The sequence below is a fragment of the Gymnoscopelus microlampas genome, assembly GCF_963454915.1.
Source record: "Gymnoscopelus microlampas genome assembly, chromosome: 13".
Taxonomy (NCBI): Eukaryota; Metazoa; Chordata; class Actinopteri; order Myctophiformes; family Myctophidae; genus Gymnoscopelus; species Gymnoscopelus microlampas.
In genome coordinates, this window is record NC_139950.1 from 27,702,228 (window position 1) to 27,726,404 (window position 24,177).

Genomic DNA, 24,177 nt, shown 5'->3' on the forward strand with positions numbered 1-24,177 from the left:
TATGGATAAACCGTGCATTTAATAAAATAAAACATAAGACTTCACACGTTCACCATTGTATTAAAAAAGAACTATATAAAATCTAAAAACAAAAGGCAGATAATGCTTCTTCTGAAGCCACAGCACATAGGTCTCTGCTTTTACAGAATGACAACAAAACATAAAGACTCAAACTTAAAGCTGCTATCCGTAACTTTTCGAACCGGGTCTCCCATGAGTGAGTACCGGCATTTCTACAGGTAAGTGAAGACAGAAAGCCAGTTTTGGTAGGAGAGATACTGTGCTCTGTGGTTCAGTCAATACCCCTCGTCAACCAATAGGTGTCCTACACATCAGTGTCTAAAAATCTCAATAGTAGGGAGACCACCTCCACCGCAGTTGTGTTAGTTATTATATTACTTACTGAAATTGGTCAAAATAATGTTTTATTCACTAAAGAAAAAGTTGGATCGCAGCTTTAACAGATACTTTTTAAACATTTTAAAAGCATTTATTGATAGATATGTTTGTAATAATTATGCTCAGGTTGATTTAGTGTCAGTTCAGTAAATGATTACATCTTTATCATTTCTATCTCATGCCTTAAGAACTTTTATACAAAAACAATGGGGAACTGAAGTAATGGTACAAATTAAAGATTGCCATGTTTTGCCCAGCATGGGTTGTTTGCTCTGGTAAACATTCACCTTAGTGCTCTATCCTCATGTAACGAGGCAGTATAGGTGTTGTATACAGTATTTATGTTTAAACCAGCACAGCTGTGTGCACTTGTGTGCACATACAGTATCTCCCACTTCAAGTTCCCCCCCTTAAAGGGAAACTTGACCAATATTTAACCTGAATCCTATTGGGAGGAATGCTATCATAAAATTGTGTCTTCACAACAGAACAATAGGATTCTGGTTAAAATCTGCAAAGTTCACCTGTAACCTTAAAGGAAAAATCACACGATTTTTGGGTGGTGGTGGGAGGCTGGTATTGTCTGCACAAAGAAAAGGAACTAAACAAAAAGATTCACCCACAGAAGTAAGTCGCAATAGAACAAACAAAAAGCAGATTTAGTCTTCAGCATGGTGATCAAATGTGGACCAGAATGACAGGACAGAACCTATCCATTCAACGCCAACAAGTCCGATATGACGGGCAAGCAACAAAAACAAAAAAAAAATCTATCTTCACAGTAAAGTCCTGAGTTTTAGTTCAACAGTGTAAAAATAGACACTTACTGGTAAAACTAAAATGGTTAACTGATTAAACTGACACTCAGGAATTTGCTGTACATCACTGCTTTGCGCTCGTTTGGCGAAGGCTAGTATCCCAGGGCTCCATTCTCGTTCATCCAGCCATCAAACCATTCATCTGTCTTTTGAACAATCTGTGTGTCAGGTTTTTCTCTCTTTTCTTTACAGCATGTCGTCATCATCTCCTCCTCCGTACATGTCGGCCAGCTTCTTGAAGCGTGGCCCCCACTCGGCGAGACAGTCGTAGTCCTGATCTCCACTGCTGGACGAGTTCAGGGAGGAGAGAGAGCCAGCATCAGAGCCGCCCCCTTCGTAGTCAAACACCAGCAGGGAGTCATAAGGAGGAGCTGTGGGGTCGTTGTCCGCTGCCTTCAGGTTCTGGAGAGGAGACCGCAGAGGAGTTTAGGGCTGCAACTATTCATAATTTCTTTGCAGATTATTCCATTGATCGCTTTTTCAATGAATCGAGAAGCGCATTTTTCAAAAAAGGTTTCAGATTTTTTTATACATTAACGAATACCGACACCACATATAACTGTTCACAACAAGGTCTGTGATTGATCTCAATCCAGGTAAGAGGAAAATGTTTTTTGTATTTTGTGTGAACTACACCTTCAAATTTTATAAAATTACAGACCTTTTTATTGTATTCAATTTGTTTTTGCTGTTCCATTAGTGTCTAAATGATATCGTCGTTTTTTAATAAACAAAAAATATTAAATCTACAAATCGCCACTGAATCACCATTTGCCACATCACATTATATTTCTTGTTTATACTGCCCTTTTGCCCAGATTCATGTTTGCAACATAAATTAATGTTTGTTTTGCTGGGTTGTTTTATTTCTGTACACTGAACTTTATTGAATTCACTCACGTCATCAATGAAGTTGCCAATGTCTTGGGGGTTGGCCGGGCGAGGGCGGTATTGAGGGCGGGGCAAGAAGGTCGGCATCACGTCATTCCGGAACACTTCAGGGCGGTTGTCCAGACCCCGATGAAGCACGCTCAGATCAAAGTCCTGAAGGAAGAGAAGTCAATGTCAGAGCCTCAGTTGTTACAATGGTCTTCAAGACCCCTACTGCTGGTTTTCTCAATGTTTGTAAACTAATAATTGGTCTATAGAGATCTTCATATATGGGCATATCAGTCGGATTGGCGACGTAGGTGTGAGGGCCGCAAACTCTAGTTAACCTCTAGTTAAAAATAAACAGCCTAAAAAGCACATTTGTGTGGACATAAGCTCTACATCTATCAACACCGGTGTCCATTTCTATTCATTTTAATTGTGAAATAAATTCATCTTATGACATTGATATTTACATCTTTCAGTTAATACTATCATAAACCATAGTATCCTACTACATACTAACTACATACTGCAAGAATGAGTTGTACACTACTCATAACGTTAATATGGAATATGTAAGCCACTTAGGCCTTGCTCATACTGTAGACGCTGTAGTCACTATGTCATCATGAAATTAAAATCTTGAGGTCAACCTGTCAAGATTGTATGATGTCTATAAACTATGACGATAAACTTCGGCTTGCGAGGTTACGTCTGCCGACAGTAACGTTGCCACAACTCTGCCTTCACTCAACTCTGACAATGCTCCCTCTTTGAAGACATGATTTCACTGTACTAGCTGACTTGATACCCTCCAGGTCAGGTAAGATCATGAGTTTAGCCGCTTTAATGTGGCTTCCATGTGGCTTTTGTTTTGCCGAAAAGGCCAGCTCTCTCAAGGAATAGCCTCACTCAAATAGGAGCGATAAGGCAGGCAACAGACCCTTCAACCATGCTGAAAAAAAGTTTGCAGGTCTCACTTTGAATGGTGTGGATATTCTGCTAAAACTATTTAAATTGGTGCTTAAACTGTCAGTCACCACAAAATATTAACATTAAATCCAAGCAGTGCCCCTGACTGGTCTACATAATGGCTTCATGTACAGTACTGTAAGTGTTCCTGTGACAGCCCATGCTCCATGCATGGGTAAATGTACCTGATCGTCCTCGCCACCTCCCTCTTCATCATAATAGTAAATGTTGTCTCGGACATCATCTTCTTGAAGCAGAGGCTCCTTCTTCTCTCCTCCTCTCCGTCTCAGGAACATCAGCAGCAGCAGCACCAGCACTGGAGACAGAGTGGATACAATAGAATAGTAGAACTGAATATTTACGGTGATACGGTCACATGTGGAAATGTTACTTTGCTAGTGAAATTTCAATTCAGTTCTGCTGTGACTCTTTCCCTGATTGCAATTAGCAAATAATACAATTGATCGGCTATTTTCATTATTCTTCTACGCCACCATTGTACACCAAAGTACAATACAGGATTTAATAGGTTAATCAAACAAATTGACTTAGCCGATTACAAAAAAATATGTTAGGACATTTTCATGGTTTCGATATTTTTTTTTAACCCATTAAAACCGGGATATCCGTGTCATTTTAGCGTTGGCTATTCAAAAATAGCAGATATACAAGCTCAAGGCGTGCCACTTCATGTACAGTACATCTGCTATTTTACAAAATGTTTGAACACAAATCTTCTCTTCTGGGGGTCCCTGGTACAAAACATTTTCAGATGGGGGGGTCCGCAACCAAATATATATCAATTTGGGCTTCCTTGGCACGAAAAAGTTTTGAGAACTACTGATTTATATGGCATTATTTTGTAGAATTGGCCTCAGGTCTTAATGGGTTAATTGCCCAGCACTAGGTCACATCGCACCCATTCCCAGCAGCTATGCTTACGTAGCAGCAGTAGGATGGCTCCCAGGATTCCCAGTATGACAGGCAGGCCCATGCCAGCCACTCTGGTCACCGGCGGGCACACCACATCAACCCCTTTGCAGTCACACACCGTGACCTGCAGGGTGCTGTCCTGCTTCTTGCCCTCGCTGTCTGCCACCGTCAGCACCACACTGTAGTCTCCTCCGGGCAGCTCCTGGGCTAGAGTGAGGATGATGCCCGTCTCTGAAGCAGGGAGAAGGAAGAGTTATCAGAGGAGACCACACATCAGATACATCTTTTACATAGCATTTTCAGCAAGTTGAATGCAAACAGAAAAAAAGCAAACTGAAAATAGTTTTGTGGGGGTTTAACTTAATAAAGCACCAAAAAGTTAACCAATATATTTTTGTTAAGAGACTATGAAGATATTTTTGTGTTTAAAAGTGAAAGCTCTATATTCTGATTAAGTTCTATAGTGGAACATATATTTTCAGGTTGGGATACTAATTTTATCCAATCAGCAGAGAGAACCCCACGAAGGTTATTAATCAGCTATTTGTCTTTACATGTTTGTTATAGTGTTCCCATTTTGTTTAACACTTTGTTTCCAGCACCTTAGAAAAAGCCAGGTGAGCAGTAGTCTCTCCATCAAAATGCACAACCAAAATATTTAGATACATACTGGTTTCATTCATCCTAGCGGTCCAGTTTTGTTTGGATAGTCCTGCAAGGACAACACTGAATGGTGCTGCATGACCCACTCCATCTTTGTCCGTCACCGACAGCAATTGGGGAGCCGACTCTTTGTTGCACACCTGAAGAAACACAGAGTTACTCTATGTAAATAGTCTCACTGTATACCATGTGGGAATGCAACTATAAGTTAAAAAAAAAACAATCAATCGATTCAATCAGACTATCAAATTTACTCGCCAAATCAAGCATGGCAACCTTAACAAGAATCTGTCTGAAACTTTTACATCAAGAGGAAAGCCGAATGAGCATGTCTCTCTCTGTTTATCAAGCAAAAGACAATGGATAATGTAATGGATAGAATTCTACAAGACAGTATGTTTCAGACCCACCTTGAAGGTGCGTTCATCAATGGTGGGGTAGTTGTCATTGACATCTTCTAGCTGAATGATCAGGGTGCCTGTTCCTGTGGCTGGGATCTCATCTGGAAACAGACACACACAAACAAGTTACATTAACAATCACTGACACTGGCCCACACAGTAATGATTCAGTCACGCTCCGATTGTGGCAATATGCTGATAATCAAAATCCTTTGAATGCGTACACAGCTCATGTTAACACCTACCATCTTCAAATGCACTAATGAGAGCTGTGTATGTAACACCTAACGTTGTCATATGTTCTAATGAGATCTGTGTATGTCAAGTCCTCTTTATTTATATAGCACATTTAAAAACAGCAGTTGACCCAAAGTGCTTTCCAATCACTGTAACACCTACCATCATCATATGCACCAATGAGAGCTGTGTATTTGTCGCCCTTGACGAAATGGGACTCCCTGTCCATGTTAGACTTCACTGTGATCAGACCTGACTGTTTGTTTATATTCAGCCAACCACCCAGGTCCCTAAGTATTTTATACCTGCACACAAAAACACACAAAAACACAAATGTATTTTGCTACTAAACTGTCACACAAAGTACTTAAGTAAAGTAAGGGAGAATAAATGAAAGCACAGTAAACAACTGGGGAAGATTTTAAACTACCCAGCTGTTTAACTGAAGCCAGTTATATGAAATGCAAGAACAGAAATGAAAGCTCAAATAAATGTTAGTGGAAGTGATGGTTGAGATTCCACAGTTGTCCAGATTTATATTTTCATATTTGTGGCAGCTATTTGTTAGCCCACTACTACTGGATGAAAAGTAGAAAATGAGTGCTTTGTTGTGGAAATAGTATGAATAAAGTTGAGGGCCATTCCTATTTCAAACAACTAATGAAGGGTGAACTTACGAGACTTTCTGTTTCCGTGCAGTGTCAGGGTCAGTAGCTATGTACGCCACCACTTCTGAGCCAATGGCCAAGTCCTCTTGCTTCACCACCAACTTCTCTTCCGGGGTGAAGATAGGAGCCTCGTTCACATCCGCCACATTCACAGTCACAGTGGCAGTGGCCGTGGGCAGCCTTGTGGCGAAGGGTGCCTCATTCTCAACAGCAACCAACAGTGTGTACTTGCTGTTCAACTCAAAGTCCAAGGCCTTGATGGATAGGTGGAGAAAAGCACAACAATGCCACAGCAATGTTTATTACCAGCAACCAACGCTTGTAAATTAAAGAAAACATAAATGGAAATGTTGAGTCAAGGCTTTAACCGAATGATCCCTGTGTCTCTATTCTGGGCAGACTTTCTGCAAAAATAAGAAAACATATTGCGAATAATATTAACGTTTCGAGCCAATTGCCAATCTACAAGCTCACAAAGTATCACGCTGAAACGTTGTGAGCTCGTAGATAGGCCATTTTCTATACACTGCACTTTTAAAGGAAACTCTAATTTTAAGGGGTTAATCATTCAAACGCATCAATGACGGAAAGTTGAGATCACTGGCGGGGCAAGTAGAAGCGGTTCTTGAAAACTCAGCTGGATGGTGGATTTTTCTAACCCATTTTAGCCTTCAGTGGATGGGGTTGGTTAGCAATCGCAGCTTGCGTGCACGGTGCGTGCTGCGTTATTTTAACAAACTGCAGACTGTAGTTTATAGTAAATGTATTAAGAGAAACGTAGTGTATCCATGCGGACAAACAACTCTACAAATAACGCAGCAAAACATCACAAGCAGAGATTCATTCAATTCCTCGCGGCCACAATAGGAGATATACTGTAGCTTAACATAATCTGCGATAATGTAATAAGAGATCAGAAACTCATAATTGTCCCGTAATGGTATCGTTATATCGAGCAAGCCTAGTTGACAGTAATATTAATTAACCATTTATTCAATCAAGTGTTTAGTATTTATTTTGATGTGATCAATAACAACTAGGACTTCAAGGTCAAACCTCAGAACTAAGTGGTTAACTTTCTACCTTAGCTGTCTTGATGATTCCTTCCTGTTTGTTAACGGGGGATGTTTCCACAGAGAACAGTCCAGTGGGGTCACCGTCAACAATCGTGAACTTTGCGTTCCAGGCTGGGGAATGGGGCTCGTCGCCATCTGTCACAGTCATCTTAACAACTACAGCTCCCGCTTCGTTTTCTGGGACAGTCGCCTCATACTAGGAGAGAGTACAGGCACGAGAGAGAGTGAGTGAGTGTACATACAAATAGTAATCCACTAGCATACAGTATGCCACAAATGTCAAGCAAAGCTTTAAAACAGTTGCCATTTCATCAACCACTTCTGTTGCTAGAGTGCTCCTGTGTTGCTGAATCTATAGTGTTCCTAGACAGCAAATTTAAATGACAGCATGGGATTTTCTAATGTCAGCCTATCTTGTCCACTTGTGGCATTTCATATTTATACAAGAGACTGAGAAACTCTTTCTTTATTACACACAAAGTATATTTTATGTTTGTTTTGAGATTTTATGTTTTTACTCATATTTAAAATGCAACTGTAATTACTGGGTAGCTAGCACTAAAGGTTTGAGAATAAAGTGAAGTTGAAGTATAGATTTTTGCCAGGAAACGTCCAACAGCAATTATACATGTACAGCTTCTTTAAGTAACATAGGTGTGTCTGTGTACATTTACCACATACATTCCTAATTTTCAGGATAATACGGCTCCCTACAGAAAACCTTTTTGCCTCAAAACATGTATTTATTTATTGCCATCAACCATATTTGCACTTTACTTACCGTTGCCTTCTGAAAAGCGGGAGCATTGTCGTTGCTATCTGTGACTGTAAGGATAACTTTGGTTTTTCCGGTCAACCCTTCTCCCCTCATATCTGCTGCTTGTATGTCCAGAGTGTACTTTGGGAATTGCTGTCGGCGGACACACACACACACACACACAGAGTTTAGGCCTAGTTTTGCACAAGTACACATTTATCCCCCCCCCCCCTTTTTATTTCCCCTGCTTACCAATTATGATATCAAAGAAGTAGTTCACCCAAAAAAATACTTATTTTCTATCAATTACACACCCCATGAAGCATTGAATTCATAGAGATCTTTTTGTTTTTGTTGCATTCCTAAGCCAATAATTTGATTACCGGTGGAAAGATGCTTATGTATCCGGTAGGAGACTCAACTCTTTGAGTCTCCTACCGGAAAGACTGCCGTTCATCAAATTATTGGCTTAGGAATGCGACAAAAACAAAAAAAATCTCCATGAATTCAATGCTTCACGGGGTGTGTAATTGATAGAAAATAAGTAATGTTTTGGGTGAACTACTCCTTTAAGGGTGGAGAAAACTCTGCTATCAATATTGTTTAGGGCATTTATTTAACTGAAGGAGTGCTTACCTCTCTGTCCAAACCACCTGCATTGACTCTGATGGCTCCACTGACTGGGTTGATCGCAAACAGTTTATCAGCAGGAGTCTTTGGCTCCTGATTTAGAATGACGTAGCGGACATCTGAATTGTCATTGCCTGGCGCATCTGCATCTGTAGCATTCACTGTACACACCACAAAGCCTGTAGAAATAGACAAGGAGGGACAGACATTACAATGACCCTCACACTACAGCGTGACAGTCAAACCAATGAAGCTGACAGCTACCAGCAGAACTCAAATGCTAGTTTATGAACTGGATGCAGTGAAAAACCAAGCATGTCTTCATTATAAAACAACAAATGCATTTTATGTTATCTTACCAAGAGGTGAGGCCTCCGGGACTTGTCCCAGATAGGTGTCTTGGGTGAAAAGAGGTTTGTTATCATTCTGGTCGATGACAATCACATTGATGTCCATTGGTTCCTCACCAAGCTTTCCTGAATTCTCGTACACAGCATGAGCTTGGAGCTGCATAAACAAACACATTTGGAATATTAAGACTTCAGAGCTCTAAATGCATAGCCTAATTGTAACCACCTAATTCCAGACAGCAAGTGGAAAATGAACTTTTATCGCTCTAAGAAACAAGTTAGACCATAAAGATGCACAAATCGAAATTGGCAAAGCATTTAAAAACACTTAATCCCATGATGAGATGAGAGAGTGTGCGATCCTCATCACACACACAGTGCCTACCGTGTAAAAGGGTTTTTTCTCTCTGTCCAAGGGCTGAGTAACAAACAACCAGCCAGTAGTTCTATCTATAGTGAAAAGGCCAACAGGGGGCTGGTCTGCTCCTGGTCCAGTAATGCTATACAACATCGGCATCTCGTCACCACCATCTGAACGAATCTGCAAAGAATAAAATAGAATAGAAACTTTAAAATCCAAAAATTTACCAGTACACACAGGATGAACATTAAATACTTCATATATTCTGTCCGGTTTTGCACCATCTGATTTAATTTCACAGTATTTTACAGCTGTACAGCACAGTGCCTCAGGTATGTGAGCTCAACAGTGGAAGAACTGACAGGAATGTTATCTTCATCCCTGACTGACTGACTGACTGACTGAAATTGCAGATAACCAGGTACATCCTTCAGTAATTACAAAGGAGACAAATGTAGTTCTTCAACAATGCAAAGCATAACCTGATCTCACCTGGACCATTGTTTTGGGGAAGGGTCCACGGTCGTTCTCAGGATAATTGATAGGAGGGATGACCCAGGCTCTTTTCTGTCTCCTCAGCCCTCTAGTGGACTTGGGGAAATGCAGGACAACCACACCAGGATTGGCTGCAGCAGCCTGGGGAAAAATACAGAGTAAAGTTCTGCTGTTTTAGAGGCATAATATTCTTTAAAAATGTATGAATCTGGTCACAGTTATTTTTATAAACATAGCGTTTGTGTTATCCAGTCACAGATGTGCATTTGCTGTTGCAGAGAATCAAACAAAAATACATATTTATCACTGTTCATTATTATCCTGTCTAACGCACATTCTGTCAAGTGGGACTGATCACCCAAGATGCATTTAATGCCATCACTTGTGATTAATCTAATTATAGCTGCAGACATTTCTTTATCTATTTGGTATTCTGACTTTTAATATGTGGGAAGGTGGGCATGTTAAGGGATCCATCTTTTACCTAGAATCTGCTGTTGAAATATATTTTTTATTACAGTGCGGCTCTGCAGCTTATACATCTATAAAAAAGGGTCCGTCGGTGTGACTTTGTGTCCGGAGCCAATCTTGCAAACCACTAGACTGTTCAGTGCCAAATTACCTAAACTAATCTTTTTTACAAATGTTTCATATTTGTGTGTGAAACATTTTATATTAATTTTGTAATGGTAGTCAATGGGGCTTTGATCGGGCTGAAAATGTGACAATTTTGAGTCAATACGTCACAGACACAGATATATCATAGAAGACTGATGTCATAGATTATTGATGTCACAGGCCAGCCACATGAAGTCAAAGATCCACATTGCAGCCACACTGTTCCCATGTGGATCCCGACAATCGCATGATTAGATTTTCTTATTTTTTTTATAACCAGAGAGATGTCAATTCATTTCATAGTTCATGCCCCAAATGGTCTGCTCAGTGTCCATACCTCTACACTCTGATTGACAGAGCTCGCCCCAGTGCTGTGCTGCTTTTGGTGGTTGGCAGAGTCCATCTCAGCGATGTGATGCTGATGGTGGTTGGCAGAGTCTGTCTTATTGATGTGATGCTGATTGTCTCCTTGGTGATGATGATCTTTGTGATTGTGGTGATTATGATGGTTGTGATTGCGATGATTACGATTGTGACTGGGGCCATGGTGATTTCCATGCTTCTTGGAGTGCAGCTGATCCCGGTGACCATGGCTCTGGTGATGGTGGGCAGGCTCATACAGCACACAGGTGGGGACAGTAATGTTCTTTCCTTGGGAGTCCAGGGCATGGATGAAGAAGTTCTTGTATCCTCCACGCAGAGTCAAACTTCTATTCATCTGTTCATGCAAAAAAGGCATACATCTTGTTTTGACACAATAAGGAGGAACACTTGACAGTATTTTTATGATCTATTTATCAGTAGATTTGCTGATTACATTGATGCACATATATCTTCACATACTGAAACTGAAATAGTCTGAATCTGCACATTTTCTGTACACTTCCTTTTGAGATTAGATTTTGCCCTATTCCTAGTAAAACTTAATGTAATTTTATCATCACAATTATATAATATTTTATCATCACAACTATCTAAGAAGAAAAGACAACTGTATACAACTTGTAAAATGCATAAGTCTTGATTGGTTTCCAGGGTCTGACATTTGGCTCCGTTCAACAGACTTGTATATGCCAGAGTACTCACCTTCAATATGCCATCACTGTCTACTTGGAAATGTCTGTTGCTGCAGTTGAGATCAAAATGCTCGAGGCCAGAGCAGTCATCAAAGCCCACTGGAAAGGACAGAAAGAAAATTGGGTTGTATGAACAGATACAGTATGTGGAACTTATTCACATGACTTAGTTTACAGGTGCAGATAGTCTTCTACAGGGAACAACTTAATTAGATTAGAACGTTAATTAGATTAGAACACTGATCATTTCATGGGCACTTCCCAAGAGATACATTTTAAACAGAACGCTGATCAAATAAGACGTATTGCCTAAACTAGCCTCAAAGAGACAATCCTATGGAATGAATAATTAACAAGTCCTGAATTATGGGTATTCTTCTTGCAATTCTGACCCCCCAAAAAAAAAAAAAAATTATATATATATATATATATATATATATATATATATATATATATATATATATATATATATATATATATACACACACACACACATACATACACACACACACAATTATAATTTTTTCTTATAGTCCTTGGTTGCAGAACTGTCTCCTTCCAATCCCTAATCTCTATCTCAAAGAGATTTTCTAAAGACTAACCCTTCCTGATCTTGAGCTGTAAAACCTTTTAACGGCCAATTTATACATTTGGACGTCAGCCTAGATTTGAATCATTCAAAGATCTGGAATATGTATTACTCTATGTCTGCCTGGAGAGCTCAAGACAGGAAATGCCGCCACTTGTAGCATCTTATTTCGGGGCTCGATCACCCTTCTAGCGTTGAAGCCAGTGGGAAACCTTTCTATAAGCCAACAATGGCCCAGTATAACCATCATCCTCAAATAAATATAGGTTATTCTCATTCCTATTAGTGTGGATTTAATTTTAAGCAGAAAAAAAAGGAAAAACGTAATTAATATGAATATCAGAATTACTGTAACACCGTACTAAAACTAAATGAACCCTTAAAATCCTAATTAAACTACTGATTCAACACCATGCAAATTCACAATAGACAAAAACGTGAATGTGAAATAAATGGAGTTATTTTTAAGCACACACTTAGTTTACATTTAGGGCTTAATCACATAAAATAATACATTACATTCTTCAGTAATTGAAATGTAATTGTTTATTTGTAGTTATTGTGGTTTGATGTTGCTTAATGACCTAAAATCAATGTAGCACAGATATTAAATAAATGTGAGGGACACCTTATCCTATACCCTCACTTATACCAAAAGGAAAATACAAAATTCTAACCTTAAGCGCTTGTAATGTACTGCTGGACAATGAGGTTTACAATGGTCTTTTTCTGTGGTAGTATTTAGTAACCATAGCTTTGAACATGGGTAGCAGTTGCAGCCATTTTCCCAAACCTTTTTCAATTGTTGGTCATACCCATTAATGGAAGTCAATGCTTCCTACACATTGAATTGAGTTCAACTTTTTTGCTCACTTAACCACAGTCTTTGTCTACGTGCCTCTCTGGCTGCGCCACGAAGCCCTGCAAATATCCCCTTATAGAAAGGGTGTATGAACATATTGTATGTAAAGTGTTTTTGATTTATTGTTTTATTTGCTGGTTTGCATCCACTTTAAACTGCATGTTCCGCACTGGTGACAGTTTACCCTTTGGTGATCAACAAAGTATATCATCATAAAAAGCCTAATATTCAGCTGTTATCTGTTGAACATAGGCATGATTCAGGTTGTCAGGTGAAATACCTTTCACATTAGCATTCGTTCTAGTTTACTAGCTTCAAACGTATAGTACTACAAAGAACAATTATTTAGCATGAAGATAATACTGTACATTTTATTATGATGGACATTAAATATTGAATCATTATTAAAGGTATTGTAGGCAACATTAAGCCTAAATTTGAAAAATATGTATATATATATATTTTGCATTTTTTCCCCTCTATCAGCCACTATATAATGATGCTGGGGTGTTTTCCTGCATTGAAACACAGTCCTCATTCTGAAAAACGTATTTTCCCTGTATTGTTTATGTTTGTGCAGTTCGTTTCCCCGGCCACCAGGGGATGATGCTTCCATAGACTTCCATAGAGTCACACGGACACGGACGTGCACGGATGCGCACATGCGTGCGTTAATTTACGTCCCGGACAAACATAAACAATAGGGAAAATACAGATTTCAGAAAGAGGACTGTGTTTCAATGCAGGAAAACACCCCAGCATCATTATATAGTGGCTGATAGAGGGGAAAAAAATGCAAAATATATATATATAAATATTTTTTAAATTTAGGCTTAATGTTGCCTACAATACCTTTAAATATAATATCACACAGCCTAATGCCTAACTGGTCAGGAATTTCACCTGCTTGAAGAAGATCTTTTCAAAATAATCCAGTTACAATATGGCATAGTTGTGTGCAACAATACTGTGATTCAAACAAAGACAAGCCATCAAGTAAGCAGACTGACTCCAGCTATTGCTTGCTTGGGGTGGGGACAAGATTACGATCAGCTGAAGAGCACTCTGCTCTGTAGGATCAAGTTACACACATTCATTTTCTTTCACTCATACTTGACAGGGATAGCCAGAAGAGCAGCTTGGAACTATGTTACATTTAACAAATGTAATCTATAAAATATCAAGGGGCCTCATCAGACTATGGCACTTTAAATTATCCCAACTTTTCACACATAATTGGACCTGTGGAAATAGCAAGCCTCAAGCTTTTACAATACACAGTATATCTACAAATAATCTTGTGGCCTCCATTTTAACAGCTAATGCAACTAATAGTTTAATTGACTAAAACTTTTATTAATCATATGACTAACATTTAACAAAAATGAATGTTTAGTAAAAAGATAAAAAACTGCATTTCTATGGTCTAAAAATATTAAAACTGCCATACACTGATGTCAAGTAGATGCCAGAAAGGACATTTCATTTTCAACTGCCAAAGGCCAACCTGTGAGAGCTTAACAGCCACCAAATATGCACCATTTCACCAGTCAACAAACAATAGGAGTGCAAGAGGTCAGTCAAGCTGACTCAACTGGAATACTGACAGGTGTAACAACTTGGGTCACACACCCAGCATGATGCAACAAAGAGAATTCTTTGAATTGGATAATTAAGGATGTTAAGAATGCAACAATGAATCAATGCGCTGATGATTTTCATTGATTAACAGATCAATGCACAGTAGGAACCCCCTGCCTGAATTGAGCTTATAGGATATTATTAGAATGTTGTTTAAGTCATGCTCTAGAAGAGTTTGTGGGGGAAAAAAACAAGTTTTATGTTTTGAATTCATCACTACTGGCATCCCTCCTCTATCAACACACTGCATGCTGTATCTGCTGTACACATGCTGTATTTTCCGGATTTCAGAAAGTAAGGTGCACAGCCTGAAACTGGCAAACCACAATATTTTGGTGTTATGTCTACTGCCAGAATAAAAACGTTTTTCTCATCCTTTACCAGCAGGAAAATGGATCAGATCATGGCACACTTTGGATTCAGAAACATTTGTGCGTTTGATAATGTAAATTTGTATGTATGATCCCGGTGCAACTTTTAACAAGATTTCATGGTCATCTAGTACAGTGGTTCTCAAAGTCGGGTCCAGGGACCCTCCGGGTTCCTTGAGGGGATTCCAAATGAACCCTTGCAAGTCTAACTCAGATTTAGGGGGGGGGGGGGGGTTCCTTGACATTTAAAAAGTGAATGTGATCCACTGATTTAGTCTGATAGTTGTTGCGTGCAACGTGAATACTGTTCACTCTGTTCCTTTTAACCATTTTCTCTCATTACAAAATACGAATCAAATGAGCCTTTATATTTACTGTATAGGCCCAATGTTCCGCGCAGTAGCAGAAATGCTGTGGAAATTTGTGGACGCATGTGAGCCACTGCAGCTGAGCTGCCATCACCCTGAGGAGGTGCATGCAGTGTGTTCTGGGCGTCAGTCGTCAAGCACACAATAATTACTATGTTCTATGTGTAAATTATTATTTGTTCACACCTGCTTATAACGTTATAACACATTCATTCATAGTTCACTAGAGCACCTCTGGTAGTATGGTAGGCTAGAACAGACTGTTCTCAAACATTTAGATGTCAAGAACCCCCAAATACATATATATTTGGCCACAGATACCTACTGAAAATATTTTAAGACAATTACCTCAGAGATGATTTGTGTGTCCAAGTCTTCAAATTTAAGATAAAAAAATAGCAGATCTAGAAGCTCACAGCACAACACATTGAGCTTGTAGATATTTTTTATACCTATATCTATCTATCTATCTCTATATCTATATCTATATCTATCTATATATATATATATATATATATTTATTTATTTTTGATCACACAATGTTGGAAGGCATCTGTTAACATTGCCTTGAGGTTACCCAGAGAAAGTGTCCTTAATAAAAAATCAATATGCAAAAAAAATGTTATTTAGAGTAATATTGTTTCACAATTTGTCTTAATGCTCATGTTTTGTGTAACGCACTTTGAAATGCGTGGTTTAAAATGTGCATGGGCATACAAATAAACTTCACTTGCCTAAAAGGTTACCACTGTATACTGTCGTGCAGGCCAACAAAATAAAACATGCAACATCATTCTCCACACTGTCACATTATAAGTCACATGTTTGAAACACATCAGAGTGAAAATGGGAAGCCCTCTGGATCTGAGCAAAAAGTCACCATTTCCACATGACTTCTTCAATGGCAAAAACATTTACAGACAAATCTGACTGCATTTCCCCATTTCCCCATCTCTATGGCAAAGGCTAGGGCTGTCACTACGCACATTTTATTTTAGTTGACTTTAGTTGATTAATTGTCATACAAATCATTGCGATTAATAATTTAAATATTTTTTTGGCATTGAACATTGGAACATACATAGACATTCGATTTCCATTTGCCTTTTAGGCTTTGTAGACAAAATTGCACAGGGTAGATAGGAAAAACAATTAAATATCAAATATCTAAGAAATGACTGGTACCAATAATGAAAATAAATAACGTACTATAGCCAAAATAGGCCACATTTAATAATGTTATGCTTTCGAAACACATTTTATTAGTGTCAAAAGCCGATCTACAAGCTCATAGATCTGTTATTTCCACATTTTTTTTAAATGATTGACAATATATGAAAATGTGTCAAAATGGAAACGATATGTAAAATTACGATCATCTCAAATAATTGCGATCAGATAATTATGTAGTAACTGGGACAGGCCTAGGACCTGATACATTATATTCCATGGAAATCTTTGAGAACTTTAATAATGAGAACCACCACCTTGACCAAGGATTTTCCTCTCTTTATCCCAAGCCTCTCCTTAAATTCCAGCCAACAATCGGAGGTTGTTTTTCCCCCGTTGGTTTTACTTTGTCCTTTTTATAAAATCAGACCTCTCTCTGCACTGTGATAAATCCTTCAACATGAACTTGGATGAGGAGGACATGCTCTTCCAAATTTGTTGCCATTTTTGATCATTGACGACGACAACAACAACAACAACAACAACAACAACAACAACAACAATGTAATGTAACTGTGGCAGTGGGTCAAAGATGTGGTACTAGGAACCTTGTTTTGCTTCGACTATGTAGTAATGTACTATGAAACTGGGGAAGGGAAAAACGGAAGGAGGGAGACGTAGGGAGGGACTTAAGGGAAAAAACAAGAGGGACATTAAAAATGTATGAAAATGCAGTGTTGTTCCAAAGCTTTATGACTAAGAGGTTGTACAGAGGCCTGTTATGGCACGTTTTCACCTCATGGTACCGGCTCAAATACTCCCCTCTCGTACCACATAGAGCTCTTCACAGGTCCAAGAACATGACGAACCCAAACCCTAATGAATACATGAATTTTGTTAAGAGATTTGATTTCTATTACAAAACTTACCCCAAACGTTGGGTATTACATGAACATGACACACCTAATAATTACAAGTGCTATAGACCAATTATTTGTTTACTAACATTGAGCCTGGACGCACAGGTGATTGTTTCACGCAATCAATTCCCAACCTGTTTCGGGGTGCACTGGTTTCAGCACACCCCAACCCCCTCTTGTGTGTGTTGGCTAGTGAGACGCGTCCTAACGAGACCTGATATAATGGGTTTCGTTGCGCGCATACTGGCTGCACGCAGCCAGTATCATCAGCCACTCTATGAAATCTAGCAGCTACGTAGCGGCCTGCAATAAGATAATGACATGTTTTTTCACCTGGCTGAAGAAGGAATCCATGATTGCACATGGTGCACGCACTTTTGATTGCATGGAGGTATCATGTACTGAAACTCAGACATGTGCTTGTAAACAATTTCCCCCCTTATTTTGCGCTGCAGTAATCCGATCCAAGGTCAGCCTAATTATCACACAGCACTCCATGCTTTTCTCTCCGATCAGCACAGAGTACAGGGTCTTCTCAGATCCACTCGGGTATTACATATGATAAACAGACCCGAGGTAATAGAACCATTGACCATAATAAAACCTGGACCCGTAGGGGTCTGGGGCATTGTCTGGTCTACATATGATGAAAAGAAGTATGGTGACTTGTCTGAAACTCTTATTCCCCTACAGTCCAACAACAATGTTTCTTACAACATTTTAGGATATGCAGCTATACAACAGAGGTGCTAACAAAAAAAGGATTGTATAGAGAAAAGAGTGAGTTATCAGAGAGAGAGTGAGTTATCAGAGAGAGAGAGAAACAGGTATTGTTCCACAGGCAGGGACTAGGGATCTTATTTACCCATTAAGACCTGAGGCCAATTCTACAAATACCTTCTAAACCAGTAGTTCTCACACAATTTTTCAAAAAAAGCAAATGTGAGCTTGTATATCTGCTCTTTTTGAATGGCCAACACTAAAAACTAAAATGACACAGATGCTTTCCTGGATTTAATGGGTTAACTAGTAACTACTATAGCTGAGATGTTATTCTACACTACATAGTATAAAGGAAAATCATTGATATAGATTGAAATGCTGAACCAAATAATATTTCAGGATTAACCTTTCACAACTCCCAATATCACAGCTATTCATATACACACACTTAAACATTGTGGTTGGACAGTAGGCTGTCTGCACTCATTCTTGTGTAGTGCGAAAGATAATCTTTACCTCCAATTTGATGTACCATCTGTCACATTCAATAAAATTTGTGTTGTGTATGTTAATTCATTGTTCACACGATCTGCAGGTCTTGTGTTTACATACATTTTACGCTACATAACCCTTGTAACCCTTGACTGAAATGTGCTTCACTTCCATCCGCACTTGTGTACGGTGGACAAGTTGTTTAGCGAGGTGGCTGTTTAAAGTAGATGGACCGGTTTGACATCTTCAGGCAGATTACAGAGCCTGTATCTACATGCCCCACAAACAGTCACTAGGCTGGGCCGACCACACAGACTTTTAAATTACTATACAAGTGAGGACATTCAGTTGGTTTTTCAGTTGGTTCATGAAACAAATGATTAACCCCAACCCAACACTTAATCCTCAAACCTAAATGGTCTCTTTTCAGTTTGTGGGCATACAAAATATGCTCACTTGTAAAGGTTTTACTTATTCTCTCGGAATTGTCTTCACAATGACGAACCTCCAACTCCCCCAACCAACACCAGACAGTGAGAAACTTCCACTCAGATGACTCAACCACCACTTCCGATAATAATGATGATATTGTTACAGACAGTCACTCAACAATCACTGGTTATGAAGAAATATCTACAGGGCAGGCTAGATAAGGTTCTGGGAAGCTGATGTGTAATTAAGTGCAATTTATGGCAATGAACACAAAATAACTTATGTAATCCATCTGACCTAACAAGTTTGAGTTATTTTTCTCTTTTCTTTTCTCCTCTGCACTGTAACTGCATTTATGAAGTTTTACTTATTTTGTTTATGCATCCTAATGTCATTTTTTAATTTTATTATTGTGTTTGCTTTAAGGCACTCATCCAATAGCTGTCGATTAGTTTTTGGTTGTAGGTCCTGACCTGAACCGAAAGAGTCTGAGGTCACACAATCTCATTGGCTAACCATCCCCCCAATTCCACTAACCACCCTCCCAGTTCTGTATCATATACCACAAAACCACAAAACTATCTCCAACCTAATGCCTCAACACCTCCATGTTTAACCTTATACTGTATCTAAACATAACTATCTATAACCTCATGCCTAAGCACAACCAAGTGCAATTAATGGCAATGAGCACAAATAACTTACAGTATGTAATCTGACCTAACCACTACCAGTTGATTCAACCTTATAATGATGTTGCTAGGTTTTCCATGTAATGAGTCCTGGGACTCACAGTCTCAAATATGCGTCCCAGGGGAAAATCTATGCATCCCAAATATGTGTCTGATCATATATGATCATAATTATGGTTATGTATGTTGAAAATATATTTGAAATAAACAAAATCCTAAATCTGACCAAATATATTTGCAAAAGAGAACATAGTAAAGTAAACCGCACTGAAATAAATGACAAAATAAAGATTAATTAGTAAAAGGGTGTCCTGTGATCAGGACATGGTGTTTATGGTGTTATGAAAAGTAAATATACAACAGCTCGTCTCTCTCACACTCACAACCAGCCTGTGCGTGCCTCATAATTTGTGCAGTTGTCAAGCTACCACAGGTGTTTTCCAAAGTACCCCATTTAATGATGATGTCCCCCTGTGCAATCAATGCAATCTTAATTTATACTGTCATATCGTGCGACTGCATTAAAACGACTGAGCTCTCTCTGTTCATCCTCTCAGCTGAGCACAGACAGACTACAGCATGTCGGGGCAGGACTAAGAGACACACTTTGTTCTTGAAGTATAAGTTAGTGGTCATAAATGTGGACGCCTAGCGAATTACAACTCGTTAATCAGTTCAGACTCAAACCTCACAGACAGTTGACACAACATTTTCTTCCAGTAGATTTTTGTTTTGTTGAGGTAAAATATCATGTGTCCCCCCCTGTACTGATGGTGAGTTTAATGCATCCTTTTGGAATAAAATGCGTCCGACGCAGGATCCGAGGCTAAAACATCACTGACCTTACCTTACGTAACCATCTTTAACAGAATACCCAACAACGATTGTGTTACACCTCTGCTCAGCTCTATTTTCACAATGCATTGTGGGCATGGCAGTTCAGTTGAGTGTTCCAGTAATTGTGGTGGTATGTAGTTTACATTCAAAGAATTGAGTTGAAAACTTCTGCATATACAAGCAGTTTGTTTTGAAATGCCATCACTTCAATTTCTGCTTTTACATGTACCTCTAGCCCAGAGGCTCTGGGTATTTAATTTTAGAATGGGGGAATTCTAGCCTGCTTTCAGTTCAGCATCTACACAAGGACTGTAAGCAATTGTGACATTAGACAACCACAGTGTCTTATCTAGAATTGAAACCAAGTACTGTTCAGCCCCTTAGGGTCGATGGTTAAAGGCTAGCTTCACTGGGAAGACATTGACAATGCTACACTTCAGCTGCTACACAAACAGGCTTTATTGCATGCAAACCAGGCCAGCTTATAGCATGGCGCTATAATACAGCTGACTAACAGCAGCACATCAACTGAACTGCTAGTAGTGAGAGACCATTACGTCACAAAACATCAGTTAGATGTTAGGAAGGATATACAATTATAATAATAATTTACAATACATACACCACTTAAATATGTGATTAGATTAAAGGCATAATACACACCTAAAACGTGATGCATGGGCAATAGAGGGAAATGGGGAACGTTTTTGAAGTGAGGCAGCATATTAATGGGTTGAACTCAATGTAATTAAACTGAAAACAAAAAAAACAGTGGTTTGAAAAGAACAGCCTTGTGATTTGATTTCATTGCCCGTTTACGATTAAAACCAAGGTCCTGACTCCTGTCGTAATGTATAAGGCACCTGCACCAATATGACCAAACCATGCTTTCTAGCGTTATCAATAATGTGATCGTCTAGTCAGAGGTAAAGGGGTCACCACTAATGGTGGCATCTGCTAAATAGACTGACAGTGACTCTTTGCTGCTGTAACACCCTGAATCCCCTCCCCAGGGGATTAATAAAGTGTTATTCTATCCTAAGCTGTGTGGTGTGTGGTGAATGTGTGTGTGTCTGTGTGATGAGTGGATGGGTGTTAATGACTTCAGGGCTCTCCCCAAACTATAAAGTCCAACAGTTTACTTGTATGCGATCCAAATCAATTGAATTAGTCACTTGATTTTATTTTGTATCTAACAGTGCATGCACCAATGCATGTATTGCCATGCATTTTAATTAAATGTACATAATATAGCTGTAGAGCTGCCTGAGGTGGGGGTGGGGGGGGGGGGGGGGGTTCCTCCCCACTTCCACCATTATTAAAGGGACCACTCATTGAATTAAATCAAAATCACCTTCTGAATTATCATTGAAGTATGATTCCAGATCAGCAATGACAAATAATAATCTGTTACTCAACAGAATATAGACCAGTGGTTCTCAAAGTGGGGTGCAGGGACCCTCTCAGGCTTCCAAATGGACCCTTAAAAAAGGTCTGCAACTCTCACAGTGTACAAATGGAACCAAATGGACCCTTATGAATGCATTTGGTTTTCGTTTGTACACTCAGAGTTATTGGGGTCCTTAAATTATAAGGTTTTATAACCACTGATATCATCATTAAACAAACATGTTTTTGTCATTCAAATTAGGGAACATTCCTACAGGCCCCACACCACACCACACCCAACTCCCTGCTGTGACCAACTGCTCCACCTGCCAGTAGGTCCAAGTTTATTAAATACTTCCTGGTTTTGGTCTTACCCAGGGTTGCCATGTCCGCTTATTATAAGCAACTTTGGGCTTCTTTTTCTGTTAAGTTACTTGTAAATATTGGTTAGTTGCGGGTTGAAAATATGTTCAAGTCAAGGACCCTAAAAATGAATATGTGTTTGTCTGCGGACCCCCATCTGAAAATATTTTATGCCAGGGACACCCATACAAGATTTCAAATTTTTATTTTTGAAAATAGCAGATCTACAAGCTCACATCGCAACACGTTGTGAGCTTGTAGATCAGCTATTTTCAAATAGCCGAAGCATATAATAACTAAAGTGCTCATATAGCCATATAGCATCTTTTGCGCTTGTTTACCTATACCTGGTTGCTTATTTCTCTCAAAATATGGCAAAACAGCTCTTACCTTTGCCCAGGATTCTGTCTTTATGCAGGTTCACACTGTCCACTTTGAACACCAACAAATCCGCCTCAAAACCAGGCACACAGGCTGATGTGTCACCAACCACTACAGTCAGCATCTAGGGGAAAGGGGAAAACAAAGGACATTTAGTCTACTACAATAAATGAATTAGTATCAGTGGTGGAAAAAGTATTCAAATGTTTTACTTAAGTATCAATACTTAAGAGATACTAGTAAAAGTCCAGAATTCAAAATTTACTTGAGTATAAGAACAAACGTCATGGCATCAAAATGTGCTTAAAGTACCAAAAGTAGAAAGTACTCATTATGCAGAAGGTCCCATTTCACAAGTTTTCAAATGTATAAAAAATATTTTTCAATGGCCGGAATGTATCTATAGGGCTGAAGTGGTTAATGTATGTTTTGTACATGAAAATCTACAATGTAACTAGTAACTAATGTTTTCAAATAATTGTAGTGGAGTAAAAGTACAATATTTGCATTTGAAATGTAGTGGGGTAGAAGTGAAATTGAAAATACTCAAGTAAAAATCCCTCAAAATTACACATAAGTACAGTACTTGAGTAAATGTACTTAGTTACTTTCCACCACCGATTATTCATCTTTCAATGAAGCAACAGAAAATAATTGTCCTACGTAAGAGCTTGCATGTCAACTGCTCAAGAAATATTTCATCTATTGGCTATTTTTAAAATAGACTCGTCAAACAATTCCATAAAGGCGTTGGCAAACATGAGAACAACAAACACTCATTCAATTGTTTGATAAAAAACGTTGAAATTGCATTTCTTTTCAAAGTTGACACACATTGAAGCAAGGAGTAGGGCAAACAAGATAAAAAAAACAGGTTCATCTTTATGTTAAGGATTTATGTATTTATTGTTTGGAGATTTCAATCCTGGCAACGATTCTCTAAGCGACCATTACCCTGTATTACAAAGGTTCGATTATTATATTTAAATCCAACTGGAATTGGACTTTTAGTTTAGTATCGCCAACGTCATCAAGTCAAAAAGGTAACCGGAAAACTCGCCCCAAAACACGCTCGCCCCCATTTTTTCACCTGACTGCTCGCCCCCAGCGTTTCTTGTATTCGTTTTTACTGCGGATAAGGTTGCTAGGTTTAGGCATAGTTTTTACTCAGGTTAAGTTTGGAATAAGGTTAGGTTTGGGCATAGTTTTACTTAAGTTAAATTAAGAAATAAGCCTAAGGTCAGGTTTAACTTAAGCATAGTTTACTGAAGTTACGTTTGGGAATACCAGGCCGTTTCGAGGTCGCCGTATTTGCCCCGGCGCGATTATATTTTGGGGCGAGCGTTTTGGTATTTGCCAACAAGGGCGAAGACCTCGAGCAGGGGGGAAAAAAATCGATGGCGACCGTGATGCCAACACGGAAAACGGTCGCACAGATTTATCAATTCATATTAAAAAAAAAAGGTACATCGCGCTCATCTACCGCGAATTTATTCGATCTTTATAATATTTATCCAATGATTTAGACAATTTCTGTGTCGACAATACAATGCGGTCACATGATAATTATTTGTACAAAGCAGAAAGTCACCTGAAAGAGGACGAGCAGAATGCCCAACT

The 24,177-nt window shown here is 38.9% G+C and overlaps 1 protein-coding gene across 2 annotated transcripts in view; it reads right to left on the reverse strand.

The window, feature by feature from the left end:
* The window catches only part of LOC311058437 (B-cadherin-like), a 24,341-nt gene continuing 164 nt past the window's right edge, over positions 1 to 24,177 (reverse strand). The window contains exons 1-18 of one of the 2 annotated variants that reach the window (XM_084075888.1): positions 24,149 to 24,177; positions 22,567 to 22,681; positions 11,338 to 11,426; positions 10,589 to 10,969; positions 9,621 to 9,774; positions 9,163 to 9,308; positions 8,787 to 8,934; positions 8,434 to 8,606; positions 7,822 to 7,950; positions 7,048 to 7,236; positions 5,974 to 6,218; positions 5,459 to 5,601; positions 5,069 to 5,160; positions 4,666 to 4,798; positions 4,005 to 4,226; positions 3,248 to 3,378; positions 2,118 to 2,261; positions 1 to 1,619 (exon numbers count right to left, since the gene is read on the reverse strand). The exon at positions 24,149 to 24,177 is cut by the window's right edge and continues 164 nt beyond it. In XM_084075888.1, the coding sequence (XP_083932014.1) occupies positions 1,404 to 1,619; positions 2,118 to 2,261; positions 3,248 to 3,378; positions 4,005 to 4,226; positions 4,666 to 4,798; positions 5,069 to 5,160; positions 5,459 to 5,601; positions 5,974 to 6,218; positions 7,048 to 7,236; positions 7,822 to 7,950; positions 8,434 to 8,606; positions 8,787 to 8,934; positions 9,163 to 9,308; positions 9,621 to 9,774; positions 10,589 to 10,969; positions 11,338 to 11,426; positions 22,567 to 22,681; positions 24,149 to 24,177 (2,879 nt within the window). In that variant the 3' untranslated portion in view covers positions 1 to 1,403. Of the gene's footprint in view, positions 1,620 to 2,117; positions 2,262 to 3,247; positions 3,379 to 4,004; positions 4,227 to 4,665; positions 4,799 to 5,068; positions 5,161 to 5,458; positions 5,602 to 5,973; positions 6,219 to 7,047; positions 7,237 to 7,821; positions 7,951 to 8,433; positions 8,607 to 8,786; positions 8,935 to 9,162; positions 9,319 to 9,620; positions 9,775 to 10,588; positions 10,970 to 11,337; positions 11,427 to 22,566; positions 22,682 to 24,148 lie in introns of both variants that reach the window. The other variant, XM_084075887.1, reaches the window with a different exon arrangement.